Here is a 14,139-nt window from a genome sequence, read left to right as displayed (position 1 = left end):
TTAAGTCAATTGGTTTACAGATTTTTTGCTCTCATTCTATAATTTTCAACCAGAAAAAAAAAGAATTTGCAAGTTAAATACATTAATTTGTAAAGGAAAAATTCGTCAAACATGTCATCACTTGTAATGATTTGTTACTGTACTATTCTTATTTACAACCCTCAAAACACAAATTTGCAATTCATTAATTTGTGAAGGAAAATAATTTTCAAGTAATGATATTTTAATAATTCTTTTTATAAATTACCAAAACTCACTTGCATAATTTTGTTTTGAGGATTGCAAATTATAGAATTTTTAAATCTTTTAATTCTTATTTAATTTTTTGCTCAGAAATTCTTATTTAAGTTTAATTCTATCTTTTGATACTTTATTTTCATTCCTTTAGAATTTAAACGGACCTACTTTACTCTTATAAATAACAGCTGCCTTGGGAGTCACCTTTTATATGACATTATCAAAAATATTAGAGATTTTATTTTGAGAGATTGAGTGATTAACTTTGACCATGTCAAAAGAAAAGAAAATAGATGTACTGATCTCTTTGCTCACCAAACAATATGTAACAATTTTGATATTCAAATATTTGATGAACCACTACAAAATTGTAGAAATTTTTTGACTTTAAACATGATTAAATTTTAATCTTTTTATATAGTTTTTTGTGGCCTTGTATTCAAAACAAAAACGGACTTACTTTATCTTTCGTGCGAGAGCATTATGTATCAGTGTACATTTGCAAGCATCCAACAAAGCTTCGCAGTTTCCTGCATCCAATAGATTTGTAGCAGCCAACACATATTCGCAGCATGCTTTATTTCCACTTTGCAGCACCTAGTAGATCCAAAACCTTGTTGCTCCAATATTTTTCATCTTAGTTCCTCTGTCATTTCTATTATAGTATTACCAACATCGTGTCCATTTCTAACCCACAAATATTAAATTTCTCTTTGTCACTTTTTCTCCTCTTCTTGTTTTTTTTTTTGGGATCACTTGTGGTCGAGAAATTATGGCAAAGGATCAACATCACTAGAATTTGTCGTTTGATTGAGAAGTCAATTTTGATTTTATTGCATAGATTGAAAATTAATTCCTTGACATGCCTTCCAAGTTCAAGCTAAAAAACTACAGACGAAAGTTTTTCCCCCAAACAAGAAAGAAAATTATATCGACAAACTCAAAATAATGCAAAAAATAAGGTAACCAGTCATTTAATGATTAAGATACTGGTTTAAAATTAATGATTAAAACTGCAATCTAATTGTGATTAGATTGACTTTAAACAAACCATTTAATTCATCAATTGATCGGTTCAAATTGACCATATTGACCTAATTTTTCATACTATGATAACAAATAATGGTGAGTGCTTGGGAATGGTAGGTCCATGACTTAGTGACTTCCCTTTTTTTTTTAAAAAAAAAAAAATATATTCTCAATTTGCTTGAGTTGCCAGCAACTTGAATAGTTAATGAAGCAAATGAAACGTCACGCAAGCACCCACTTTCCCTTCTTGATGATGCTTTTATTCTACATGCAATTATCTAATGCTGGTGGGTCCTTCCTCACTCTTTATTAACATTTTTCTTTTTTCACATGATAACATTTTTTCTTTTTATCAACAAAAATCCAAAGGTTTCTTTTTTCTTTTTGCCAACAATAAAAGTCCAAGTCTTCCCTTCATATATAATTGTAACACGCTATAATGTACGATTTACCTAAAAAAAGAAAAAGAGACACGCTATAATGTATGTGTGTATAAAATTCAAAATGACTGGTTATACGATTTTTTAAAAGTAGTATTTTTTAAAATATAATTTTATTAATGTATTAATCAAATTTATAGTAAATAATTATCCGTATATGAAAAACGTATCTAATTATCACACCACTGTATATGCTAATATGAAAAAAAAAACGGGTGTAGATAAATTGGTCCAAGAAGTCATATTATTACACTTCTATTTTTTTTACCTGTTTATAAAACGTAAAAAAGGTGACTTTATAAATTTTAGATGCTTATTTCCAATCAAATTAAGCCATGTAAATTTTTTTATATATTATTAATAAACTATTGTTATTAACCCTTGAATGATTTAAGATCTCATTGTTCTAGTTTGATTGCACAAAACCATATAAAGCATACTCTCTTCATTTAAAAATATAAATTATTTTTAATCAAATCTCACCCCTCAATAAAATAGTTACCTATTTTTAACTAACCCTATTCTTTTATGTTTACCCCTATTGAACACCCTATAATAAATATAAATGCATTATCAATAGGGGTACTTTTGAAAAAAAGGCAATGATTACCAATGTTATGAGAACCGGACCGGTTATTGAACTGATTGAGCTACTGGTTCACGGTTCAATGGTTGAATCGCGAACTGCGGTTCAACCGGTCATAAATAAATTAATATATTTTAAATATTATATATTTAAAATATAAAGGAATAATCACATATAGTAACAAAAAAGAATGTCTAAATTTCAAACAAAATAATATACAACAAAAAATATAACATCCATTAATATTACATAATTTTCATCCAAAATATATATAAGTATTTCATAATTCATAATTTATAACTTTAAAATATATACACATATGCATAATTCATACATCTTTTTTGCATTTTTTATTTCATAATGCTTATTAGGTATAAACATGTATAAATTATAATTTAAAAATATGAATTAAAATACAAAAAAATAAAAAATAACATAACCAGTTTTGGCTGATTTTCCCGGTTTTTGGCCAATTCTGCCTATTTTTGACTGGTTTTTGAAATTTCTAATTTTTGGTGATGACCGGACCGGACTGGGGACCGATTCCTAGTTGAACTGGTTGAACCGGCTGGTCCGGTTCGATTCTAATAACAGTGATAATCACACTTCGAAAGACTAAAAATACCTTATACTTTTGAACATCCAACTCCTCAAAAAATGTATTATATTTTTGAATGAAAGGAGTATATAAGATTAAGTATCCAAGTCTTCTCCTTACATAAAAATTATGTGTAATGGCGTAAGAGAATATCTTCAAATATTTTAATAAAAATATGTGAAATTCCAACTATGAAGATGCACATCTTGACTGACAATAAAATTAGGGCAAGTTGGGAGGTAATAGTCTTATGTATTATTATTTGAATCATAAGATTACAAATTGAACTTTCAAAAATATACGCTCATACTAAGTTTTAAATAATATAATAAAATAAAAAATATTTGTATATATTGCCATATCTTAATTTTAAAGGAACAACTATAAGTATTTAAGAAGGAAGTACGAGAAGAGAGGATTGTTTTGTCGCGTCAGATAACTTTTTTTTTGTTATGATTTTGATTTTTGATGTTCAGATTACTAGATTAAGTTTTGCCAATTCTGTAAACAATACTAGGGTCCATCAATTTTTCTAATTAAAGCATATTTGAACATATATCATAAAGACGACCTAATATAATTGCAGGCACGTCTCCATGAAAGCAACTTGTCTCTTTTGAACACGATGGCCGATTATTATCCAATGTAACTCATCAAAAAGTCCAAAAAAAGGTTGCGTATGATATTGAGAAAGAAAAGTGTACATATACCTTTTAGTTTTTACATGCAAACATGGTAGTATATTGGTTACTTTTCACATCCATATATAATATTTAAAAAAAAGTTAGTAAAAAAAGTAAAAAAATATCTATATATTTATATACCCATACAATCTCATGCAGACGTGAAAATTTTTTTCTTTTCCCTTTTCTTTTGGCTTTCTCTATAATTTGTTATTCATAAGCCAAATCAACAATTCAGCGTGCATCTATAAATTAAAGCATAGCGCTTGCATCAGTCTCTTTATTTTATCACTATTATATCTTTAGCTTCTCTATTTTTTATTATTTAAATTTGAGTTTAAATTATTTACCTAAAATCTTGGCTTATTAAGTCATTAAGACGAAATTCATAAGCTAAAAGGCGTGACTCAGCAATTAGTTATGTACTTTATGTATACATGTGATAGCAAGACTAGAAGTACGTCGATATAATAATTCATGCATGGAGTTTACGAAAGTTAAATTTTTCAATTTACATTTACAGTTAATAAATAACATGTATTTTTTTTTTATAAAATGGACTGCTATATATTATACAAGAAGGTTAGTGCATAAATCTCATATCACATGCATGCATGCTGATATCAACTTTAGAAAATACTTTTAGAAGGCTACTTTAAATTGAATTGACAATACTTGAATCTAGTTCAGTCATATAACCATATAAAAGAATTGATTGGATTGCATTTAATTTGCAGAGTAGTGATAAATTATAATCTGTAAAAATGGTCACATGCATGCATTGAATTTCTCATACATCCTAGTCAGTTCATAATTCCACATCTACAGAAAATCAGAAATAAAAAAGGTGAAGTATCTATTATTGGAGGAGCCAAAATCAGTGTTTGAAGTTATGTGACGCTTATAGTATTTGTGGGCTGCATGAAGATAAAGGAGTTGACACAGGTATTGATCTAATCTATTGACAAAGAATGGTAGATATGCCGATACGCACGGGCATGTGAAGAAAGCAATGGACACTAATTTAGTTAGGTATATTTCCAGCATGGGTGGCACAATTACATCTGATTAGATCCAATTTCCAGCATGGGTGGCCCAATTATACATCCTGATTGGGGTCCAGCTGTTGGTAAGGTTTTGATCCATAACTTATAGGTTATAAGATTAAATTTTATTGTTGATGTGAGAATTGTATTAGTAAACAGACATTTATAAATAACTTTATGAGCGTTCTTTAAACATTCGAAACAAGTCCTAATCTTTATAAGGAATAATTAGTAAATCTTTTTTCAAGACAAAAGAAAAAAGAGATAATGATTTTTTTTGTCCATCAAGTTTGCCTTAATTATCAATTTAGTTTTAGAAATTTAATTTTTATCAATTAAGTTTCTAAAATTTAATAATCATACTGTTGGATTTGTTTTAGGATTCAAGTTTGGAGTGTCACGCCCCTTAAGGGTTTGCAAGGCATGTCAAAAGAGTAGATCCTTCAGATGAATAGTTAGATCAAACGATTACATTGGTTCTCAACGTCCTTTAACACAATTTCCTTTGAGTGTTGAAATGAAGTGAAAAAATTAACAGTGCACTGAATGATGCAAGGATTTAACTTGTGTTAATAATGTGTAAGTACAATGAGTGCTCAATTAAGTGGAAGTGAAGATCAAGTAAAAGTAGCTTAGGGAAGCCTACTCCAAATTGACGAAGAGAGTCATGTTAGAATTCTAGTGATGCAGGGTTAGGGTTTGAGTGTTATGTTGGGCAAGTTGATTTGATTGTATAGAGTAACAAGAGACCTCATTTACGTGCTGTGTAATATTCTCACTCTACTAAATATAATTAACCAATATAATTTATGATAATCAAAGACTTAATTCAAAAAGTGATTACCAAGCTTTAGTTCAAATTCAAGAGATCTCAAATTTTTTAAATAAAAATGAGTTTAAATTAATCAAAATCCTTTATATCAGAGTAAAAATAAGTTATGAAAACATGGGATACCTTGGAGGAGTAACAGAAATCAAAAACAAGTGAAAAATGACTCTTATAATGTGTGACAGAGAAGTACACCACGACTTGTGCACACTATGCCGTAACGTGTTGCTCTCTATGCCATGCACCATGACTCAGGCACTATGCACCGTAACATGTTGCATGAAAATTCAACTAATTTTGCTATCGTTCAACAGCAAAATTGGGGAACTTTCGACGCGCCCCGATTCTTAGTCCGACGTCCGAATGACGTGATCTAAGTATCTATGGAAAGCTCTTTACATGAACTAGCTAATGGCATAGGTTTCACTTTCAAAACAAGTCACGTTGAGAAGTTAGATACCTAAACATATTTTAACCATTTTTCACAACTTTCACACAAAATGGGTGTCCAAAACCCTCAATAAGTGCTAAAAGTTTTTTTCTAATACCTGGACTATGTCCATTGAACCTAAGACTACTAATATAACACGTCACAAGCACTAAAACAATGGTATAACAAAAATTCACTCCTCAACCCCATTTTATCAAAAATAGAGGGGGAGATAAATTATCATTACTTTGCATCCAAATCAATCTAAACATGTTTAAATCATCATTTCTACACTTGCACTAATATTTTGACCCTACAAACATATATATTTCAACATACACAAATACTCAGACTTTAAAATACAAATTTAACATTTGCAATAACAAAATAGTGCAAGTATGATGGTATGCATTTTAGAATTGGCATTTATATACAATTACACAAAATAAATCTAAGCTAGAGGCATATAGTAGAAATATGCTAATTCCTAACCTCTAGAGCCTTCTCCCTCTGCATCAAAGTTAGAGCATAAAAAATGTTAAATGAAAGAAGTGAGTTTAGTCACTCAGTCACTAAGATAAAGCCGACCCTATATAGTTATATATCAATTATAAGACAAGCACATGCATAAGAAACTAAGTAAGTAAAACATACTCACACATATCATAACTTATTATTTATCATTTAATAACTTCTTTAACTTACATATACTAAGTGCATTGTCATCATATTCTCAGATATGTGACCTTGACCCATTATTCACGCAACTTACCACAATTTAGCACGTGTGACACGTCATATGTTTAATTAGACAATGATCAAATAACCTTATATCCTCTTTATTTCTTCAGACTGAAATTGTAGGTTATGACATTGAATAGGACTTCGTCCGTATGACTGAACTACCCAAACTCACTAATCGTGAGGTATGACTCAGCCAAAGATCACAAGACTCACTCTCAGACCACGGCTTTCTCCATTCTTGAATCCCTAGGGTGTCTTATACCTTAGGCTATTTTTCTCATTGAACAAGTAAAGATAGCTAGGTTCTAGTTCCTCAACAAACTATGGGACAAGACTATACCCCTGTGCACCGAAAGCAACCCAAATACCATATGAATTTTTTTTACTTTCAATCCCTAGGCGAACTTCCGCCACTGATTATACCATAATCAATACTAACTCATTTTCACACTTTTATTTTGATTTACTCATTATCACCACAATCACGTTGGGCTCACGATCGTGCGCTATCCAAGTGCACATCAATTTCTTATTTTTCGCTTATAACACTTACACTTATTTTTTAATTACAATTTCTCATTTACAACACATCATTTCATTTATTTTTCTAAAGACATATGCATGTTTATATTCAAAACATCTTAATTAGGCATTTGCATTTCAAGCCATAATAACTTTATGCACATTCAATTTTTTATATACTCATCGAAACTAGCATATGTTTTTCACATTGAAAATCAACCCATGCATGCCACACTCACAATAGAAATTAATTCACAATCAATTAATATATAACTATTTAAAGTAGAGTTTTCCTTGGTTACCTCAAACCTTTGAGAGGTCAAAGATTTACCCCTCAATCTAAGAGCCTCCAAGCTTAAATTTCCAAGCTAAATGGGTGACCAAGAGCCAAAAACTACGACCAACCAAGTTGAGTTTCATTAACATTGTCAACTCAAGCATTAAACCCTCAATCCTCTACTTCTAAATTGCCTAACATTCACTCTACAAGAATTTAAGCCTATCCTTTAGGTTTATTAATTATTTTTAGTCCCCAATAACATTAATGAATCATTAAATTTTCATTAATGGCATCACAATCTTGCAGCCACTCATAATAAAATGAGATTTTCGGATATTAATGGTGTCCAACAACTTAAGATATCAAAAATTCATTATACTAGCTTTAGATACTCTAATCTACTCCCATTAACTCCATTTGAGTCAATAAATTCAGACATAATTATAGGGACCAAAAATCCACTTCCACTATCAAACCCTAACTTTAAATTCATAAATGTGAAAGAAATGTGAAGATTAATGAGTGTGATACTTACCTTGAGTGTTTGTAGCTTCCAAAATATATTGTCCACAAGCAAAATCTAGTAAAGCTTTGGCACATCTCTCCATTTTCTTTTTTCTCTTCTTTCTTTTTTTGTCTCATTTTTGCAATTAATATCTGCAAAAAATGGCCATGTGCGACAGTGGACGCACAATGCACTATGGCGCATGGCATAGAGAGGTCCTTCCTCATATCAAAAGTGTCTGTGTGCCACGGTGGACGATCTCCATGCCGCGGCATGTGGTATAGCAACATCAACTCTTCCTTTTCTTCTTCTTTTGATGCCTAGGTGGCCTGACTTAGTACTAGACCCATAATTTAGGCTAAAATACAATCAAATATGCTTATTAAACCTCCCTGACTACACACTACTTCAACTTATTTAATTATCCTAATTAGGTTTAATAAATTAGGCCATTAAAAACTAAGATGTTACATGTTGCTTGTATATTTATTAAAAAAATGGTAATGGTATGCTCCTTTAAATTTGAATTTTGCTGCCAAAAGGAGTAAATAATTATCAACACTGTTAGATTAGCAATGGTGCACTCTATTGTGCAGAGAGACATGTGTGAGTGTATTGTATACTTTGGGTAGTGGGGAAAATAGATGAGAATGGGTTGCAAGCTCTCTAAATACACCTTTCCATTTAGCTTTGTCAAGGCTAACTATTAGATGGGCTCATATTTCATAGAAATGGATTAAGCTTTGACCAATATCTCTCTGCTGAGCCCACCAAAACCAATCCAAACACATATCCCCTCTGTTAAAAATATATGACATTTTTAACTGAATTTCACCCCAATAAAGTAATTACCTACTTTCAAACTAACCCTATCTTTTCATATTTACCTCTATTAAATACTCTACAATAAATATAAAGTCATTTATCAATAGGGACACTTTTGAAAAAGGAAGAAGCAATGATTACACCTTAAAAGATAAAAAATATCTCATATTTTTAAATATCAAACTCCTTAAAAAATACCTTATATTTTATAATGGAGGGAATATATAATTAGTTTTTATGATACTACTTTTCCTTCAAACAAAAAGGACTGGCTATGTATAGTTATGAAACTTTATAGACTTGATTGATAAAAATTAAATTTCAAAAATCAACGTAATAAGTAAACCAAACTTAAGAGATCAAAAATTTATTATCCTAAACAAATCAATATTTAATAAAGCCTTTTATCTTTATTTAAAAAAATAGTTTGTTGGACTTTTTCAATTGTGTTGAAATAGTATCTAGCCGTTTAAAATTTCAATTAATTTCTACTACTAAACTAGAACTTTTTTATTAGAGAAAAATGAATGCATCTGGATTTTGAAATTTCTAAGTCAGATTATAAAGTGTAATAATATAAAAAATATAATTTGTTTTGCCATTATCAAAAATAGAAATCGAGTCATATCATTTATATCTTATAAACAATAATTTCGTTTGTGTGTGTTTCGAGACGAAGGATAGATAATTGATGAATATAATTCTAAATAAAAAATAAAGGGAAGAAAATATTTTTTATGAAGAATAAAATAACTTTAAGTTATTTTTTGAAAAAATATAACCTCAGGTCCTTACACTTTACTTAAATTTTGCTATAAATATCTACATTTTTTTTATATTTTAGATCTCTATAACACTATTCATGGAAGGACTTATAAAAAAAATAAAAGTTTAGGGATCTAATATATAAGAAAAAAAAATATAAGGATATGTAGCAAAACTCAAATAAAGTGTTGTTATCTAAAGTTATTTTTTTTTCATAAAAAGTAAAAGAAAATGAACATCTCAGTATAGGCACAAGAGAAATGTGGAAAAGAAATGAGGTGAGAATTTTTATTCACAAATCATGGACGCGTGTACAATTTTTTTGTTAGGCTACTATTTATTAGACTTCAACTTTAGATAACATCCAAGAGTTACTGCTACACAAAAATAATTAAATTTCATAATTGTACAATATATAACTATTTGAAAATTAGATATATTAATCATATAAAACTCTCGAGAAACAATTTACTTTGGAGTTATAAAAGAAATCTAAAATACTTTTTTATGGACATCCACACATATTATAATATTAATAATATTCGTGTTTTTTGACACATATTTTCGAAGTTAATGAAATAATATATTTCCATAAAATTACCACAAAATTTGATATATAATAACAACAATAAGTGAATGACTAGTAAACAGTTTATCATGCAATGTTTGATATCTTTGAACCTCAAGCCTCAGGCTTGCCTTTCCATTAAAAAAAGAAAGAAGAAAGTTTAATATCTTCATATGGATGTGGGTGATCAGGCCCAAAATTGTCCATGGCCCAAAAAAATCCATACTAAAAAAAAAACACTGATGGGGCAGTTGGCAAAAAAAATTAAAAAATAAAATAAAATTATAATCGGGGCAGTCCCGAACCCATCCTCCGATCCTCTCCCTCACTGATGTCGCTGCCCGTCCAGCCCGATACTTGGCTGAGAAATTACGGGCATTCGGTCTTCACTATCTCTCCCTCCCTCTCACTGACCTCGCTGATATTCTACGCCTTGCTTCTCTGCGTTTCAACGATCAGGATCGGACGGTCCAGAATGAATGGAGCTTATTCTGCTCGTTTTGCTCAGTTTTAGAGCTCGAAACCCTCAGATCTAGCCTATCAGTCCTCGGATCTTCCTTCCTGGTATGCTCTCTCTACCTTTCTCTTCTACGCTTCTCTCCAATTCAAAGCATCTTCTTCGTTCTTTGCAATTTCTTGTTGTATGCCTTCTGTGCTTCAGTTCTTTCTTGATGGTTCAATTTTTGCGTTGAATTCTCCACTGGCTTTGCCTCTTGGCTCCAGATTAGGTAGTTAGGTAGAACTTACCGAATTTGTTTGAACTCTGACAATTTCGACTAGTTATTTCATAGAAGCTTTCATACGATTTTCTATATCTGATTTTCTCAGAAATTCATCCGCAAGTCTTTAGCTGAAGGTGCTTAATCCTTCCTTGTGACCGACAAAGTAAGTTTGTTCCAAGATTTTAATATATTTATGAAGCATTATTTTTCTGGTTTGTGCAGGTATCTGACTGAGACTGAGTTGCGGCACGAAATGGATGCAAATTACAGTTCGGTAACGGTCCCGCTTAATTACGGCGTGCTAACATGCGCCGTGGGAGCCTTGGCGAGTTCTCTGGTGGTTGCTCTCGTCAGAACCCAACTTTTGGCCCCGGTGAGTCACTGACTCGAAATCTTCGAAACTAATAGTAGCGTCGTCAAAAGAATTAGCCTAGATCTACCACTTCTGCCTTGAGCTATCTCTATCATTTGAAAAGAATTTGCCGTCTCTTGTTCTTTCAACTTGAATTTTGCAGTTTAGTTGGTCGTAGGTATCGTTGTAGCCTTTGAATGCGATATTTTTGTCCGTGCTAACGTGCGCCCCCTCTCCCGTTCCAATTCTATGGAGGTTTGTGTGTGTGGGGTTTTGACCTTTCGTGGGCGCACTGCGGTCGGCTTCGGTGCGCGGCGCTTTGCTAAGGTGCGCCGGATAGTAATCAGGGACGGGCCCGACTTTTCTCCATTTCTCCTCTCTCTGTCTCTTTTTTCATTTTCTCTCCACTTTTCATCTTAACCGTTAAATTAATTTATTAATAATTAAATTTTAATTATTTAACTTTTCAAAAATTAAAATTTAAATAATTGAAATGGAATGTGAAGAGAAAATGAAAAGAAAAAAAAAAAAAAAGGAGTGAAGCCAACTCCAAGGACCGGAGAGATTTTTGGTTTAATTTAGGCCCTGATATTGTGCCACGTGGAACCGTGCTTCTGGATGCGTGTCTTTGTATTATTTTATTATTATTATTGTTTTAATCGTACAAGAGAAAAGGTCAAAAGTCAAGATGGTGAGGGAGCGGTATTGGATTCGATTTGGAGATGGATTTTTTTTTTTTTTTTGGGCGACGATTTGAAGATGGATTATTCCTTAGAAGATGCTCATATTTATGACTCTATGAGGCACTAACACTGACACGTGTCGGTTCGTTTGTTGTTCCGGGTATCTCCGCGAGCTAGGGGTGGGATATAGTACGATGGGTCACATTACATCGCGTAGTCACCAGTGATGTATAGTCCGTTGTCGTTGGGTCGACAATGACAGGTAGACCTCAGGTCTTCAATTCGACATCGTCTTGCTGCATTGCGCTTTTGTTTTAGGCCCCTTCCTCAAATGAAAAATATAGATTACGCATACAATTATTTTTTGAAAAATGGTATTAATTTTTTAAAAATTATCTGGCCGAAAAAATAAAAAATCTATTTTTTAATTTTCAGTGCAAGCTGTAAGGTATGTTAGAGTTTTATATATTTTTTATATTATATACATATTTATTATTTAAATTTTTTTGTTAAATTAACACTTATAATACTAAAATTTATGATGCAAATTGAATATAAATATTTTTTTAAATTATGTCATTGGTTATAATTTTAAATTTAGAACTCATTTTTTGTGATTTTTTAATAATTTTTCTAATGATTTTTAATTTTCTAAATTTAAAATCTTGATTTATTTATTGTGGTCATATATATAATACAATACTTGTTATATTATATAAGTAATAGATAAATGATATTTTGGTGTGAAACTCAAATTTATTTTTTATTGTATGGTGGGTAGTTATGTTATATATATATATATATATATATATTTCAAGGAAGTAGCTGGAGTTGAAATTTTCATTTTTAAAAACTAAAGCGATAATTGTGTAGTTTTCTAAATCTTTCGAAACTTGAAAGAGGGGCACGGATCTATCCTAAAGTTGATTTTATAAGCTAAAAGGCACGTTGTTATTCTCTGATGTTTGAACATATATGAAAACTTAAGTCTGCGAATTAAATAGCCAGATTCTCCTCTGCGGCTTGTGCAGCTTTCAAGTTTATGATTCTTATTTTCTTTTTCTTATTTCATAGTTAATTTCTTCTGTTTCAATTGCTGGATTTATAGTTCCATCACAATGTGTCCAGCTTAAAGCATCATTCTATGTGATCTGGATAAATTAAATGATTGCAGGATCACCTTGGCCTCCTAATAGCTAACACGACTGGAGTCAAGGGGGATCACAATACTGAAAGCTCGGACAAACAAGTTGATGCAGACGGAGATGACGACAACGAAGATGAAGGTGAGAATGAGGATGGAGATAATGGAGCTGGGGAGGGCGAGGAGGACGTGTCTGAAGAAGGAGGTGGGCATGACAAAAGTTCCAACGGCAAGAGCAACCCGAAGAAGCTGGCTCCAGAAGGTGGTGCTGGTGGTGCTGAAGAGAATGGAGAAGAGGAAGAGGAAGGTGATGAAGATGATGACCAGGATGATGATGGCGATGAAGACGAGGACGAGGACGATGATGATGAAGAGGATGACGGTGGGGAGGAAGATGAAGAGGAGGTCGTTGAAGAAGAGGAGAACGAAGAGGATGAGGAAGAAGATGAGGAGGACGAGGAAGACGAGGAGGCACTGCAGCCCCCAAAGAAAAGGAAGAAGTAAAAGAAGCGTTTTCAAGGCTTATAATATTAATTTGTGTTGTAACGAATGTGGCTTCTAACTTGGGATGTTTCTGTTTAGTTCATAAGGAGGCCTACTTTAGGACATGGTTTAACTGGTATCTGTGTTTCCCATTGCTTAATTAGAGAACTACATTTTTAAGCGGGCCGATGTTGATTTAGAAAGAAAAAAAAAATGTTGCAATTTACTATTTCCTTTTCCAAATGCATGGCTTTGGAATTCCATTCCCTTCCCTGTTCTCTTCTATGTTTATTTTTTTGTTGGGGATTCAAGAATCTCACCAGCGGAAGCATCCTGGCTCTGTAGATTTGCATGAAGTTTGAGATAAACTGCATTAGGCTACCTTATACTTTATATAATTGATCGTTTTAATCTTCATTTCTCTTAGGCTTATGCCTAAAGAAAAGAAGGAGATTAAATCTGTGGAGATGAGCAATTTTTTTAAGATTACGAGGCCACAACAAAGCTATGCATATTATAAAGAATTAAGTAAAATCATTAGACTGGACTTGTTTGCAACTGGGGGGTTGATTATTCAAAATTACAGTTTTGAGGCCGTCCTTGTGCATTTAATCAGCAAGCCAGGCACGAGGGAATGAGCAATTTGACTTCATGGGCACAAAATTCTA

The 14,139-nt window shown here is 31.8% G+C and overlaps 1 protein-coding gene across 1 annotated transcript; it reads left to right on the top strand.

The window, feature by feature from the left end:
- Window positions 1-10,448: 10,448 nt before the first annotated feature.
- LOC129309913 (uncharacterized) lies at window positions 10,449-13,714 on the top strand. Its single transcript, XM_054951673.1, has 3 exons — window positions 10,449-10,651; window positions 11,032-11,182; window positions 13,019-13,714. Exons 2-3 carry the CDS (start codon window positions 11,063-11,065, stop codon window positions 13,490-13,492), a joined length of 594 nt encoding a protein of 197 aa, XP_054807648.1. The 5' UTR covers window positions 10,449-10,651; window positions 11,032-11,062; the 3' UTR covers window positions 13,493-13,714.
- Window positions 13,715-14,139: the final 425 nt, after the last annotated feature.

Source organism: Prosopis cineraria, unplaced genomic scaffold (genome assembly GCF_029017545.1).
Source record: "Prosopis cineraria cultivar Desert tree isolate PC_DT_omini unplaced genomic scaffold, ASM2901754v1 PC4, whole genome shotgun sequence".
Lineage (NCBI taxonomy): Eukaryota > Viridiplantae > Streptophyta > Magnoliopsida > Fabales > Fabaceae > Prosopis > Prosopis cineraria.
This window is presented reverse-complemented; position numbering and strand designations above follow the sequence as displayed.

Excerpts from the sequence above, each read along its gene's own strand:
- LOC129309913 (XM_054951673.1), top strand. The coding sequence starts at position 11,063 with ATGGATGCAAATTACAGTTCGGTAACGGTCCCGCTTAATTACGGCGTG. Across the intron at positions 11,183-13,018 it reads GAACCCAACTTTTGGCCCCG|GATCACCTTGGCCTCCTAAT; the intron begins GTGAGTCACTGA and ends AAATGATTGCAG.